Source organism: Sus scrofa, chromosome 2 (genome assembly GCF_000003025.6).
Source record: "Sus scrofa isolate TJ Tabasco breed Duroc chromosome 2, Sscrofa11.1, whole genome shotgun sequence".
Lineage (NCBI taxonomy): Eukaryota > Metazoa > Chordata > Mammalia > Artiodactyla > Suidae > Sus > Sus scrofa.
In genome coordinates, this window is record NC_010444.4 from 148,907,742 (window position 1) to 148,921,077 (window position 13,336).

The 13,336-nt window shown below is 43.9% G+C and overlaps 1 protein-coding gene across 1 annotated transcript in view; it reads right to left on the bottom strand.

Moving 5' to 3' along the window:
- JAKMIP2 (janus kinase and microtubule interacting protein 2) overlaps window positions 1–13,336 on the bottom strand; it is a 181,477-nt gene that overhangs the window by 43,297 nt on the left and 124,844 nt on the right. The window contains 9 exon segments of the mRNA XM_021084964.1: window positions 349–468; window positions 1,570–1,626; window positions 3,354–3,494; window positions 4,151–4,297; window positions 5,399–5,497; window positions 7,325–7,497; window positions 7,500–7,533; window positions 10,961–11,289; window positions 11,292–11,457. Of these exon segments, the coding sequence (XP_020940623.1) occupies window positions 349–468; window positions 1,570–1,626; window positions 3,354–3,494; window positions 4,151–4,297; window positions 5,399–5,497; window positions 7,325–7,497; window positions 7,500–7,533; window positions 10,961–11,289; window positions 11,292–11,457 (1,266 nt within the window).

Below are 13,336 nucleotides of genomic sequence, written 5' to 3' on the forward strand. Positions count from 1 at the left end.
TCTACACAGCACATTGGCTCAACACCGTCTTACACTCTATTTAAAAGCTTGTTCCTCTAAGCTAGTTCTTTGTTTCACTCCTTCTCTGGATGAAGAACCTGGGAGAGTAAGTTTTATTTTGAAAGACGTCTTTGCGTTGCAGAGTGGAGCTTCAGAGAAGTCTCTACAAGAGCTGCAGGACCTAGGTGAAGCTAGTCTCCAAGAGGTGACAAAGGCAGGCAACGGTTTCGAAACTGGTCACTATCATGAGATTATAAAGGAGGTAAAGAATGAAATGCTTTTTCTCCCCTTTCAAAGGACAGACTCAGCGACAATAACACACAAGAGGAGAGAAGTGAAACAGCTCACCTCGTCCAAGTCATCGTCAGGAGTAGCTGGTGTGCGGTCTGTTCTGAACGAGGCCATGGATGACGTCTCTGAATCCATGGAGTCTTCGTCATAGCCAATAAATGGGTCCAAAACAGGCCTCTAATGGAGGGAGAGGACACATTTACCCAAAAAACTAAAAGTGGAGAAAGTCAACATATTACTGAAACACTGTCAACGGTCACCATGCAAACAGAGACGATATGGATCCTTTAATGCTTCTTTGATGAAATAAACATATTAGGCGTGAACACAGTAATTCCAATAAGTGGTTGACCCTGCTATTTCCCCTCTGATATTCTGAGGAAGATTCATTAATATTTGGCTCCCTTTCTGGGAACATGGGATCTTTCTTTATACCACATATTATACTATGATAAGTTCATGTGATTTGTCCTGTCCAGTGTTTAAAATATAATCAAGGGGGAGTTTCCTGGTGGCCTAGCAGTTAAGATCCAGCAGTGTCAATGCTGTGGCTTGGGTCACTGCCATGGTATGGGTTCTATCCCTGGCTTGGAAACGTTCACATGCCAAGAGTGCAGCAAAAAAACCAAAAAACAAAAACCAAACCAAACCCCCCCCGCCAAAACCCAACCAAACAAAAAAACAAAACAAAACATCCAGGCATCTCCGTGAAGGGGGAGATCAAGTCCTATCATCGAATTTCACATCCAAATCAAGTGATGTAATGGTTAAGAACAAAAATCAAACAAATAGACAAATGAAATAACAAACTGTGGATTATAAGAGGCTATACAGATACTGGTGGGTTGGGAGAATCATTATCAAGAACACTGCCCAAGTGAAGAATGAAAATGCATTAATCAACGACAGGATGGGTATAGATGCTAATATTTTTAGGGGCGAGAGCCACTCATCTGGGTCTCCTGATGTGATCACACCTGCAGTGTGATCCCAAGAGGCCCCCAAGTCAGGGGACTCTTTCTACGCCTCCATCGTCGGAGAGAGTGGCTTCTCTCCGACGAAGTCATATTAAAGCAAATCTTTTCAGGTTAAAATCCACAACGTCATCACTTTGGGGTTTCTGAAATGTCAAGAGAAGAGACTTCCTCTGGCAAGCAAACCCCTGCAGTTCAGGAACATGTGATTTATTCCATCTTTGCAGGCAGACTCCCTGGCAAAGCCTCACTTCTCTGGCTGTGTGGGTACAGCCAGAGCCTGATAACCTACTTTTCTCATTACCTTAATGGGCTTGGAACTTCTCCTGTGCTTTCTCCTACGAATGAGCTTTTCCCGGTCCTGGAAAACAAGGAAAGACTTTTCAGACCCCGAGTGGGTACATATTTCAGACCCCGAGTGGGTACATGTTTTCCTGAGGCATGACATATGTCTATGTAAAATAAGATACGTTTTGCAAATTTTGGCACTTTTGGCTTGATACTTAATTATTTGCAAAGGAAGAATACTCTACAACTTTCCCTGAAAATCATGTCGATCTAAGAGCCTCACAATCACGAAATACACTGTGTCCCTGGTATCCTTTGTTTTATACTCAAAGATCTAATACAAAATAGTCATTCGTGTTCTTGCAAAGCACAATTGTTCAATTTTCTCAGGCCCCAGATTACTTTAAATTTAAGTACTGAGTTATTAAGAAAGTAGAAGGGAATGGAGGGGTACAGAGCTTCCAAGGCCACGTTTAAGAAATAATCTGCTGGGAGTTCCCTTCGTGGCTCAGCAGTAACGAACCCGACTAGGATCCCCGAGGATGCAGGTTTAATCCCCAGCCTCTATCAGGGGGATAAGGATCCAGCATTGCCATGTGGTATAGGTCACGGACACAGCTTGGATCCCCTGTTGCTGTGGTGTAGGCCAGGGGCTGTAGCTCTGATTTGACCCCTCATCTGGGAACCTCCAAATGCCTCTGGTGAGGTCTTAAAAAGCAAAAGAAAGAAAGAAAGAAAGAGAGAGAGAGAGAGGGAGGGAGGGAGGGAGGGAGGAAGGAAGGGAAAGGAAGGAAGGAAGGAAGGAAGGAAGGAAGGAAGGAAGGAAGGAAGGAAGGAAGGAAGAAATTTGCTTTAAGCCAGTGGTGTTAACCTTTTTGATTGTCCACCTTTAGAAATAAAAGTGATTTGATCATGCACTCTCAATACATCCAAAAGTTTTACAATTATACTCAGACGACCCTCCTAATGTAGCATATGTAGTAAAACATAGACTCAACACAGAAAATCTTAAAAAGGCTGAACCACAAATAATTATAAACAGGATTTATAAGCTCTTCTTCGTCAGCGGCAGTAACTCATCTGGCTCACCCTAGCCTGCAAACCATTGCCTGCAACTCCCCAGCATCACATCCCTGGTTCAACCAGGGAGGCCTTGGTCTGGTGCTGAAGTGCAAGCGGGCCCGTGGTCATTCACAGAATAAAGACCAGATGCAGCTGCAGGGCTCAGTCTCAGGCCGTCAGTAACACAGACCTCAGCCAGAGGCAGCTGGGCTAACAACAGCCTTTCCGACTTGGGCAGGTAGGGAAGTCGCGGTCAGATCGGGATTGGAATTTCAGCTGTCGGGTTGTTGTGATATTGCTGTTCACTTGACAAACAGGTATTAAACTTCCACTGTGTGCCTCACACTGAATTAGGTGTTGGGAAACAAGAGCCAATGGTCCATGACTGAAGGCAAAAGATTTAATCTCTGCACCCCAGGATCTTGACACTGGAAGGTAATTATAAGATATACCCACCCAATCCACCTATTCACTGTACAATGCACTTGAAAGTTGTTTTAATATGCTTTGCAGCTATTTGTGTTACCAAATTTTTAACCAAAGGATTATAACTGGGAAAGTATAAAACAGTTAAATAAGATAAAATATTTTTAGGATAAAGTCTCCTGAACCTATTTATATTTTAAACATATGAGCTTGGGCCTCTGGCACTAACCCAAATTATTAAGTGCTTCTAGTGCATGCTGATTTCTTGGCTACTTGTCCTTGGGAACAGTTTAGAGATTAAGCAAGACTCACCCTTGTGAGCTCATCAATAATGTTCTGCTGCTCAATGACCTGAAGTTTCAGAAACTCTGTCTCTTGTTCTTCATTAGCTTGATCGAGGTCATTCAGAGATTTTAATTTCTTCAAGGGTGGATGGGATGTAATTTTTTCTCTCTGGATTGGGAAAAAAAGAGCAGCTGGCGACTTTAATAATTCTAAACTTTTGTGGTTAACCTAAAATATTTGTAGAAGCTCTGAGGGATTCCAGCTAAATTGAAAAGTGCCCAGCTTCAATACACACACACACACACCAACTAATACACTCTGTCTGCTGTAATAGGTAGAAACTATTGGGGATGCCTGAAGATCTCTACGGCTGGGTTGGAAGTCTATGAAAGACTGCATTAGCACATCACTGACCATACATAATGCAAATGACGGCACCTATTCCCAGCTATTACCAAGACCTTGGGAGGTGAGGGGTATGCACTGCACGGCTCTCCAAAGAGCATGGTAGTGAAACTGTTGGAAGAAAGTTTCTGTGGCTGAGGAGCTGGGCCGAGAGTCAGCTTCTCTGTCTCGGAGCTTTTGGAGACTGTGTGGGTTCCTAGAGGCAAGCCTCTCATTCTGCAAAATTACAAAGCCCAGAAAATTCAGAGCCAGCAACTTCCTCTTGCTTTCCTCCTTCAAGGTTTCTTGCTTACATAAGGGAAAGTCTAAACTGCCATCAATAGCACTGTATTTTAAAAATAAACTGGGGAAAACCATTAAGTCAGGCTAGTGGTGTGATATAAAGGAAGCTATGGTATTACAGAGTCTGGGATACACACCATTTCTGAATTTTCCTTGGTAACAGCTTTTAGTTTCTCTTCCATGCGCTGCAAAGATACCATCAGTTCATCATTTCTCTTGGCGAGGCACTTGTTCCTTTCCAGAAGAGGTTTGCATTGTTTTTCCGTTTCCCGCACGCGTTTTAACTGGGAAGACAGAAGACAACATGTCCCTTGGGATTAGAGGCGGAAAATAACTTCCTTTTACCAACAGCCACCATAAAGCATGAAAAGTATGAGGCACAGAGCAGAGTATTTTAAATGCAAGGGTCCCAAAAGGGTGTAAAAAATTCATAATACTATAAGAAAATAAAAGCAGTACAAAAGAAAATGGGCATAAGACAAATGGCAAATCACACAGGATACCCAAAAGGCCACTAGCTATTTGAAAAGTTACTTCATCTCATTAATGAGAAGAAAAATAAAAATGAAATTACAAGAATATACCTCACATGCACAAAACGCTAAAACGATCAATCATCTTGGCATGTTGAGGAAGACGTGGAGAAACTACAACTCTCCTACATTGTTGGAGGGAATGTACTTGTAAGAGTAACTGGAAAACTGTGGGTAGGAACTGCTGAAGCCGACTACACGCATACTCTGGGAGCCAGCAATTCTGCTCCTTGGTGTGGTCCCCCCAGACAAGAACACATTGTTTCACCATGACATGTAGCAGCATCATTAACAGCTTGAAACTGTTACAAAATGACATAAATGTCCATTAACGATAGAATAAACATACACATTTACCATATGTGTGTATAGCGTATCATGTTGCATATCGTATATATTGTCCTGTGGCGTGTATATATGCATGTAGTAAGTATATATCATACATAATTGAATATGATAGAGGACAGACATGAATGCATTCTACATGCAACACAATGGAACACTCTCCCCACCGCAAAAAAAAGCCAGACACAAATGAGTCATCATTGTATGATTCCATTGATGGCACATTTTTAAAATGGTGGTAGGCATGTCCAGGGATGGAGCGTACAGTGGTTAACTTTAGAAAGATGTGACGGAGAGAGGTCCGAAGAGGAGGACGCTGCTAATCTCCCACTTACTCCCCTGGGTAGGGGTTATACAGGTACATCACGTTGGGCATGTTTATTAAGCTGGTACCTTTATTATTTGCGCATTTCTGCTTATTAAATAACACTTCCATAACATCATATGTACGTTGAGAACAAAATGCTTATAAAATAATGCAATTAAAAAAATCGGATCAGAACTCACCAATTCATTTCGTTCATCTCCAAGCAAGGTATTCCTGTCTTCTAATTTTCTTATAGTGGCGTTCAACTCAGCTATTCTCTTTTGATTTCTTCGCAAATCCTACCCATGAAAATTAAGATGAGTGTTTCCTCAATAACACTTTTCACAAAGTTTAAGAATACTGCTCATAAAAGTACGAGGCTGAGTTCCTCTCACCCGGCTCATGAGGTGAGAGTTAAATGTTCTCTTACTCAGAGAAGAGTCATTTTTACCCTATTCCAACCCCCAATATTCACTGCTTGGTTTCAGGACCATGCCTGGTGGAAATTACAAGTGAATTCCCAGCGACAGATACTCTCTGGAGCCCTGCTCCTGGCAAAGGGGGTGGTAGATGGTCGGATCAGCCTATGAGATCTGTGAGCTGGGAGGCCAAGGTCTCCTGTGATTACATGAGGTTCAAGGAGCACCCCTTGTGTCATGGCTGCACATGGCTTCCCACAGCCTAGACAGACGTCCTGCCATGAATACGCTTAGCCACAGAGAGGACAGAGAAGGGGGTGGGGCTGGGCATTGTAAATTCCTGCATACTCCCGGAGAGAAAGGTCAAAATGAGAAAGTTGGTGCACTACCTTCATGTATAAAAGGCAGCAGACTACAGGATGGACTTTGCTGGTAGATTCTGCCCAGATTAACTGGCTTCCCCACTTGATATAATAGTCATAGAATCACTTTACACACAGCAGTCATGGATCAATTCTGTGTTCTAGAGTCCACGGGGCCATATACATTTACGATTCCACCATCATCTTACGTTTTGATAGTGATGCACTGTTGACAAAGCCATTTCATACGCATCATATCCCTGGACCCACAGTATCCTAGAGGATTCATCAGGCCCGTAAGGTTCAGGGCGGTTGTGACTCCTTCAAAGTCCTGTGACTGCTATCAACAGATCAGTAACTAAGATGTTTGAATGCTAATGGTGTGCCACACACCGTACTCAGCTTCTTACATACCTTCTCTTCTAAACCGAGGACCGGCTCATGGACATCAGCACTGCCTCTCTTTTACAGATGAGGAAACTGAGGAGTCAGTCAAATGCTTGGCCTAAGGTCACACCATAAACGGCAGATCCAGCATTTAAACTGACAGGTCTGACTCTAGACCCATTCTCTTGAAAATTTTGCTACACAGCAGGTAAGTGTCGGTGATAGAACCAAAACTCACTCACACCTGCTCGATTCTAGTTTAGTACTCTTTCTGCCACATCTATATATCCCTGAAGAGCGATCCATAATTATTCATTACTCAGCTCCTCAGTTCTAAGTACTACTTTAGAACCTCTTTCTGGTCCTACATAATACATTTTCATTCCTTTGGTAGCTAAATAATATGAGAGGTCTAAGATATGAAAGAAAACTCTATATAAGCTTATTTCTATCACTGACCTTCTGAAAATAATTCCTCATAAAATGATGGAAACCCAGGGAAGAAGTGTCAAATGCAATCAGACTTGAAGTTTTCAAGTGATCATTAGAAACGGCTTAGTCTTTTACACAGTCACACATTTAGATCCTGCAGCTGATAACCATTTTTTACCAATTTCCAACCTAATTGTTCATTACAAGGGAACACTGCCAGCAAGAGGCAAAGTATTTTTATTTATTTATGATTCTTATAATAGGCTGCTGTTTGGACAGGTATCATCTGGCCAGAAAAAATTCTATGAGGGATTTTAAAAGATCTGTAATTCTCTTGTGATTAGCTAATGCAGTGCAGATGATTTTGTTGTCTATGAGTTTAGAAAACCCTACTCCCAAGATGATTTTATAGTAGGAGGTGGAATTGACTTCTCTCTAGTCAACAGGAAAAGAGCTTAAGTGAAAAGTAAGACTTGGGAGCTAAATAGAAGGGGACTCCCGACTTCTTCAACGTGAAGAGACTTACAGGACTGCTGCAGTGTTCAGAGCCATCCCCTGCCCGCCCTGGGATCTCTCGTTTCGGACTGCTCATGTTACACTCAGCCTCCTTGACCAGAAAGAGCTGTTCATCCAAAGCCTCCTTCTGCAGCTGGAGCTTCTGTACATAGCCCGTCTGCGTCTCCAGTTCCTTTTCCAGGGAAAGATGATCCTGTCCTTGGCTTTGATTTCATCCATCTGAATGAAATGACACCCAGGACATCTTATTTAGCAACGCTGCAAAGAAAGGCATTTTTACAATGACGAGCTTAACTGCTTTCTACTGAGACAGGAAAGAAAGTCATGGCGATGGCGTGTATAGAGACTTCACGAATGAGACAAGGCAGGACTGTGTAATGATGGGCCATCCTAGACTAATTGGGTGCCAGGGAGAGTAACTTTTTTCTCTCTGGCAGATCCTATGTAGATTCTGTGACTCAGTACACTGTTTGACACAGTCTGGGCTTGTTGGCTATGGAAAGCAAAAGTCAACTTAAAAATGGGTCATCAGTGTTAAGAAAGACAGATGCTAAATATTCTACTGCAATGTTTTCCACGACCATTTGTGATAGGACCTCCTGTTTGGGGGAATGAGTTTAGAGTTCCGTTTAAATAGCGGTAGCACCGAGGAACAAGTCATTGGTAACTGCAGAAGCTGCAGACTTCCGGCAGCCCCCTGGTTCCTAAGACCAGGCTGTTTGCATTCAGGTGGTGAATTGAGAGTGAGGTCTTTCCTTGGGTCTGTCATAAGGTTCTTCCCTTCTTTTTCAACTTTCAGAGCAGCCGGTTCTGAGCAACCATTTGCCACTACTGTCAGAAAATCATGGTTGGGACAAAAATAGGAATGGACTCTACCTGGTAATCGTAGCCACTACTTTCCCACCCCTATCTGTGGGACCTCTTTATTGATCCCAAGACTTGTTTTTGGTTAAGTCTGGCCATGGCTGCAGAAATATTTCTCAAAGTAATGGCCAAATGCACTTGATTCCAAAAGCAATCCGAGTTCCCTTGGACTGAAAACCTTTTGCCATCCCTGGGTGAGGGCTAGTGAACAATCTTTGAAGAAAGCACAGCCACTGGGCGAAACCTTTCTTCTCATTTCATTATATTTCAGGAGAATATTCAAAACAGAAATAGATACACTTAATACATACACTCTGTTAGACTATTCTATTGCTAAAAACGACACTTTATACAAATCACTTTGTATCAGTGTTGCTTGCTCCTAAAACCAACACACACACACACACACACACACACACAGAAATTGCTATTGTGTTCTATAAAATGTGTTGTCACATTTTCCCATGTGGAACTATCTGTGAGCTACTGCCTCCAAGTTGCATGACTAAATTTTAGATCAATTTTGAGAGGCATGATCCTCTGATACAATCTGATGGCCTGGTAAGTATCAAACACCATCTTACTAATTTGGGAGTAAGAGCACTGTCTTTATTTCTATGTCCTTGCAGGAGACGTGCACTTAGGGTGATTCTTATCTAAGGGCACATTCGTTTGCTAGATCTGTCATCCACGGTCTTTTCTGCATTCACCACGGCTCCATTATCTGCACGCTCCTAGGTGGTCCTGATGTACTCTCCATAACTGCACTTGCTGGGAAATCGCCCCATTATGCCCACAGAATCATTCTCATCCTCATAACTGAAAGGTATTGATCTTTTACTAGTCAAGGTACTCGGAGTCTTATGTACCTTAATTCATTGTATAAGAATCCTATTATGTAGGTTCTCACATCGCCATTTTACAGGCGATGACTGCAAGCCCAGAGGTTTAAAAACCTGGTCGTGGTCATATGGTTAATAAGTGATGAAGCCTGATTTAAAATACAGTCTCTGACTCTAGAGTCCATTCCACTAGGCTCTGTGCCCTACTGATGCCAAGGTTATCCATCCAGCAGTTCCCAATGGTTTTCTGTAGAAGTTCTAGTAACTCCAGGGGAGGAGTCTCTATTGAATCCTGGTTATAAGCATGGACTCTGCTTTCAGAACACTGACAATCTTCCAAAGTTCTAGTTCTTAGATGGGGAGGGGGGTACATACAAGAATTCTGTAGGAAAATTTTCTGGGCAGAATGGCTCCCATTTCCCTCCCTTCTGGTTCCAAAGACAGAACTGGATTTTGGGGTAAGAACAGGATAAGAAAAAGGAAAAAATGAAGACAAGTGCATCTGCATTACTGAAAAAGTTCCCCCTGCTTTTCTGTTTGCACCCAATTTTTGAACCATTCTTCTTACATTGTTATTATGAGGGATTTTGCGTGTCCTTTGGCAACATACTGGTGAAGGGAAGTCATGGAAAAAATTACAGATCAACAAGTGGATATGTTTGTAGATTTTTACACTGAAAACCATCAACAAACAAAAATACTTCATATAAAGCTTCCTTTTTATTTACCTACCTGCCGACTTCAGAGGTCACTGACAATCCTGACTCTTCATCAGCTATTGTTGTTTTTAAAAACCAAAGGCAGGGCAGAGACCAATATTTCTGCACTGTGTTTGGTCTGTACTGTCAACCAACGCAGCAGTATGAAATTCAGATAAAGAATTTGGAAAGAGTGGCAAACGCAACATTTTACAGTCATACTGTATTGCAGTACAAAGAAAATTACATGTTTAGTTTTCTAAAATGTTCTATGATAACCACTTTTTACATAAATTTGAAATCCTAGAGATATCCTCCAAGGAATATAACTGGGGTTCTCAGAGTATAAATGCTTAGAATCGACAGATACAAGAAGGAAAGTATAGTTTTTCCTAAGAAAGTATTTTTAGAGAAGAATAAAGTACACTCTAATAAGGGAGAGTTAATCTGATAAGATACAGCAAAGATATAACTAAAGCGAAACATTCTGCATACAGATGCATATTAACATTTCTTCGAAGACAGCGACATGACAGCTTTCACATAGTAACTAAGTATTTGTCTTACTTTTAGGCAAAGTGAGGGACTCGTGTGGCTTTGGTCATATTACAAAGAAAGACTCAACTCTGCAGGTGCTGAAGTCAGTCGTGCAAATTGGTGACAGCAAAGAAACTACTGAGGAATGACATTCAACTTAAGAACTATAATGACCCTTATTTCAAATGGCCCCTCTTTATCCTGGGAAAGAAGGTCTATTTTTAAAATGCCTAGGGATTGCACAGCTCTATGTTTTTGCTTTTAGACACGGTTCCTGGGGCTAAGACAAGTGAGTCACTCGGGATGTCCCCAGTGGCTGCCCTTTTCAGACACCCTGAAAGCCACAGACAGTTCCCTACCCTCATCAAAAGCCCCAAGACATTTTACAAATGGAAAGCCTACAAAACATGCCCATTTTGGAAGGGTTCATAATTCAGCATATTTTTATAGACATCCAAGAAATTAAGGGTCACTGAAGACAGATCTCTCCATACCTGTGGGGCTGGCAGAATGATACAGGTGACTCCAAAAATTTTTTACCTTTTACAAGGCCAATTTTGGCCGGGCCGCACTTTTGGACAGAGTGCTCGCGAGAGAGGAGGAGGAGGGCCCTGGGGATCACCCACTCAGGAAAAACAGCGGAGAAGCCAGCCCCAGGACGCTCAGAAGCCTGGAAAGAGAAGGTTCTGCCCCGAATTTACTAACCAGCCTCCGAATATCCCGCTCCGACTCCCACTTGATCTTGGAGATGGCTTCCTGGTGGGACTGGTGCTCACTCCGGAGGTCCCCAGCCTTGATTTTATCCGCTTGGATCATATTGCTTAGCGCTTCATCCACCTGCTTTTTGGCCGTTTTCAGGTCCGTGATCTCCTGTAAGAGCTTAAGGCGCTCTGCGTCAAACAGTTTCCGGGCCTCCTCACGGGCCTCGATGGTGAGCGCTGTCCTTACTTTGTCGCTGCTGCCATCCCGGAGCGCGCACAGCGCCGACTTGAGCCTCTGGATCTCCCCATCCCGCACTTTCACTGTCCTGGCCATTCCTGCTCGTGCTGCTTGATGAGATTCTCGCGCACCGCCTGCAGCTCCTTCATCTTCTCCTCGTGGAGCTTGGCTTTGAGTTCCGTCACCAGGACCGTGTGCTTGCGCTGCTCCAGCTCCCGGATCCGCTTGGCTTCTTGAGTCTTCTCCCTTTCGAGCTTCGACACCTGAAGGCAGAGGGGCGGAAGGATGAAAAGAAGTGAGCCTCATCAGAAAGAGATGCTCCCAGGCCGGAAGCGGCAGCTCAGACCCCTGGGACCTGTGAAGGCCTCATCTCTTTTCTCTTTTCTGGGGTCCTTTTAGAGCTGCATCCCTGGCATATGGAAGTTCGCAGGCTAGGGGTCAAATCAGAGCTGCGGCTGCCAGCCTGCACCAGAGCCACAGCAACGCCAGAGCCGAGCAGCAACTTTGACCGACACTACAGCTCACAGCAACACGGAATCCTTAACCCACTGAACAGGCCAGGGATCCAGCCTGCATCCTGTCCTCATAGATGCCAGTCGGGTTGTTAGGACTGAGCCACACCCCTCATCGCTTTTCAAATTCCAGGCCCCTGTGTTGCAAACCACAGGCCTTCCAACTGGAAGAGAGCAATCCCCGAGGAGGCTCACGTTACTTTGTTTTGACAGAGATTTGATGTTCTGGGCCTTACTATTCCATGTGTGGGCTGCAGACAGGCAGCGGGTGCCTCTCCCTCCGCTCAGCAACGCAGGGCCTAAGAGTCAGAGCCTGCATTTTAACAACCCCCAGGTGGCTGGTCCACACAGTAAAATTAGGAAGCGGTGCCATAAATAGTTTTCACCTTGGTAAGGGAAGCATTCAAACAGACCACCTGGAGAGCTTTCTAGACTGCATGCCCCTAGCTGGGTCCAAAGGATAAACTGTGGCTGTCCTAGGACGGCCAGGATAGTTCAATGTCATATGCGGACTAATAAATGAGAGCCTAAAGTCACAGCATATTATTTTCCTTTCTTCCCCCCTTTTCTTTTTTTTGGGAGAAGATAACTACTGCTAAGTGGGAGGTAAGGAGTGACAACAGTTGATAGGTCCTCAACCTCACCTTTCTTAAAACCTCCTGCAGTGCAGGGCCCTCTGTGTTAAGGGAAGTCAGTGGCTGCTGCTGTTTCTGCTCCATGGGTGTCTGTCTGCACCCTTCACAAACCCCACTCTTATCTCCCTCTCTCTGGACCTAAGCCAACACACCAAGTACTTCAATCAAGCATTCCTTCTCATCTTTTTACCTGTCAGGTATTCTGGCTAAAAAACTTCTCCTGGGAGCTCCCTTCGTGGCTCAGCGGTTAAGAAATCTGACTCGCCTCCATGAGGATGCAGGTTCGATCCCTGGCCTCACGCAGTGGGTTAAGGATCTGGCGTTGCCGTGAGCTGTGGTGTAGGTTGCAAATGTTGCTCGGATCTTGCATGGCTGTGGCTGTGGCTGTGGGGAGGCAGGCAGCTGTAGCTCTGATTGGACCCCTAGCCTGGGAACCTCCATATGCCACAGGTGTGGCCCAAACAAACAAACAAAAAAAAAACCAAGAAAAACCCAAAACCCCCAAAACCTTCTCCTGGTAAAAATACTTCCGAGGATAACACAGATCTCTTTATACATTAGCAAAGGCATGACCTTAATTTGGTTGCGAGTCTGCCTGTGCTATAGTGGATCAGGATGGCATCTGTAGCTCGAGAATGCCTCACTGGGCTCTTGTTCTACAGTCCTCCTCCCCCGTCCTCATCTCTGCTGCTGTCTTTTTTCTCTGTCGTGTGGACAAGCGAACACACACACACACACACACACACACACACAACTGAGCCGGATTCTATAGGGCCTTCCCAGAATAGTCCCCACCCATTTCTTTACCTGCCTTTTGTCTGTAGAAAAACTGTAAAGTGCAATTTGATTAGAGAAGAGAGAAAATGCAGAAAGAAAAGGAAACAGTCGCAAGACAGAATAATCATCATTTAGCCACTCAACAAAGTCAAGGACCTGTAGTTTTTCCTCAAGGACTACAGATAATAAAGGTATGAGCCATGGTTCTTGAGCTGTTG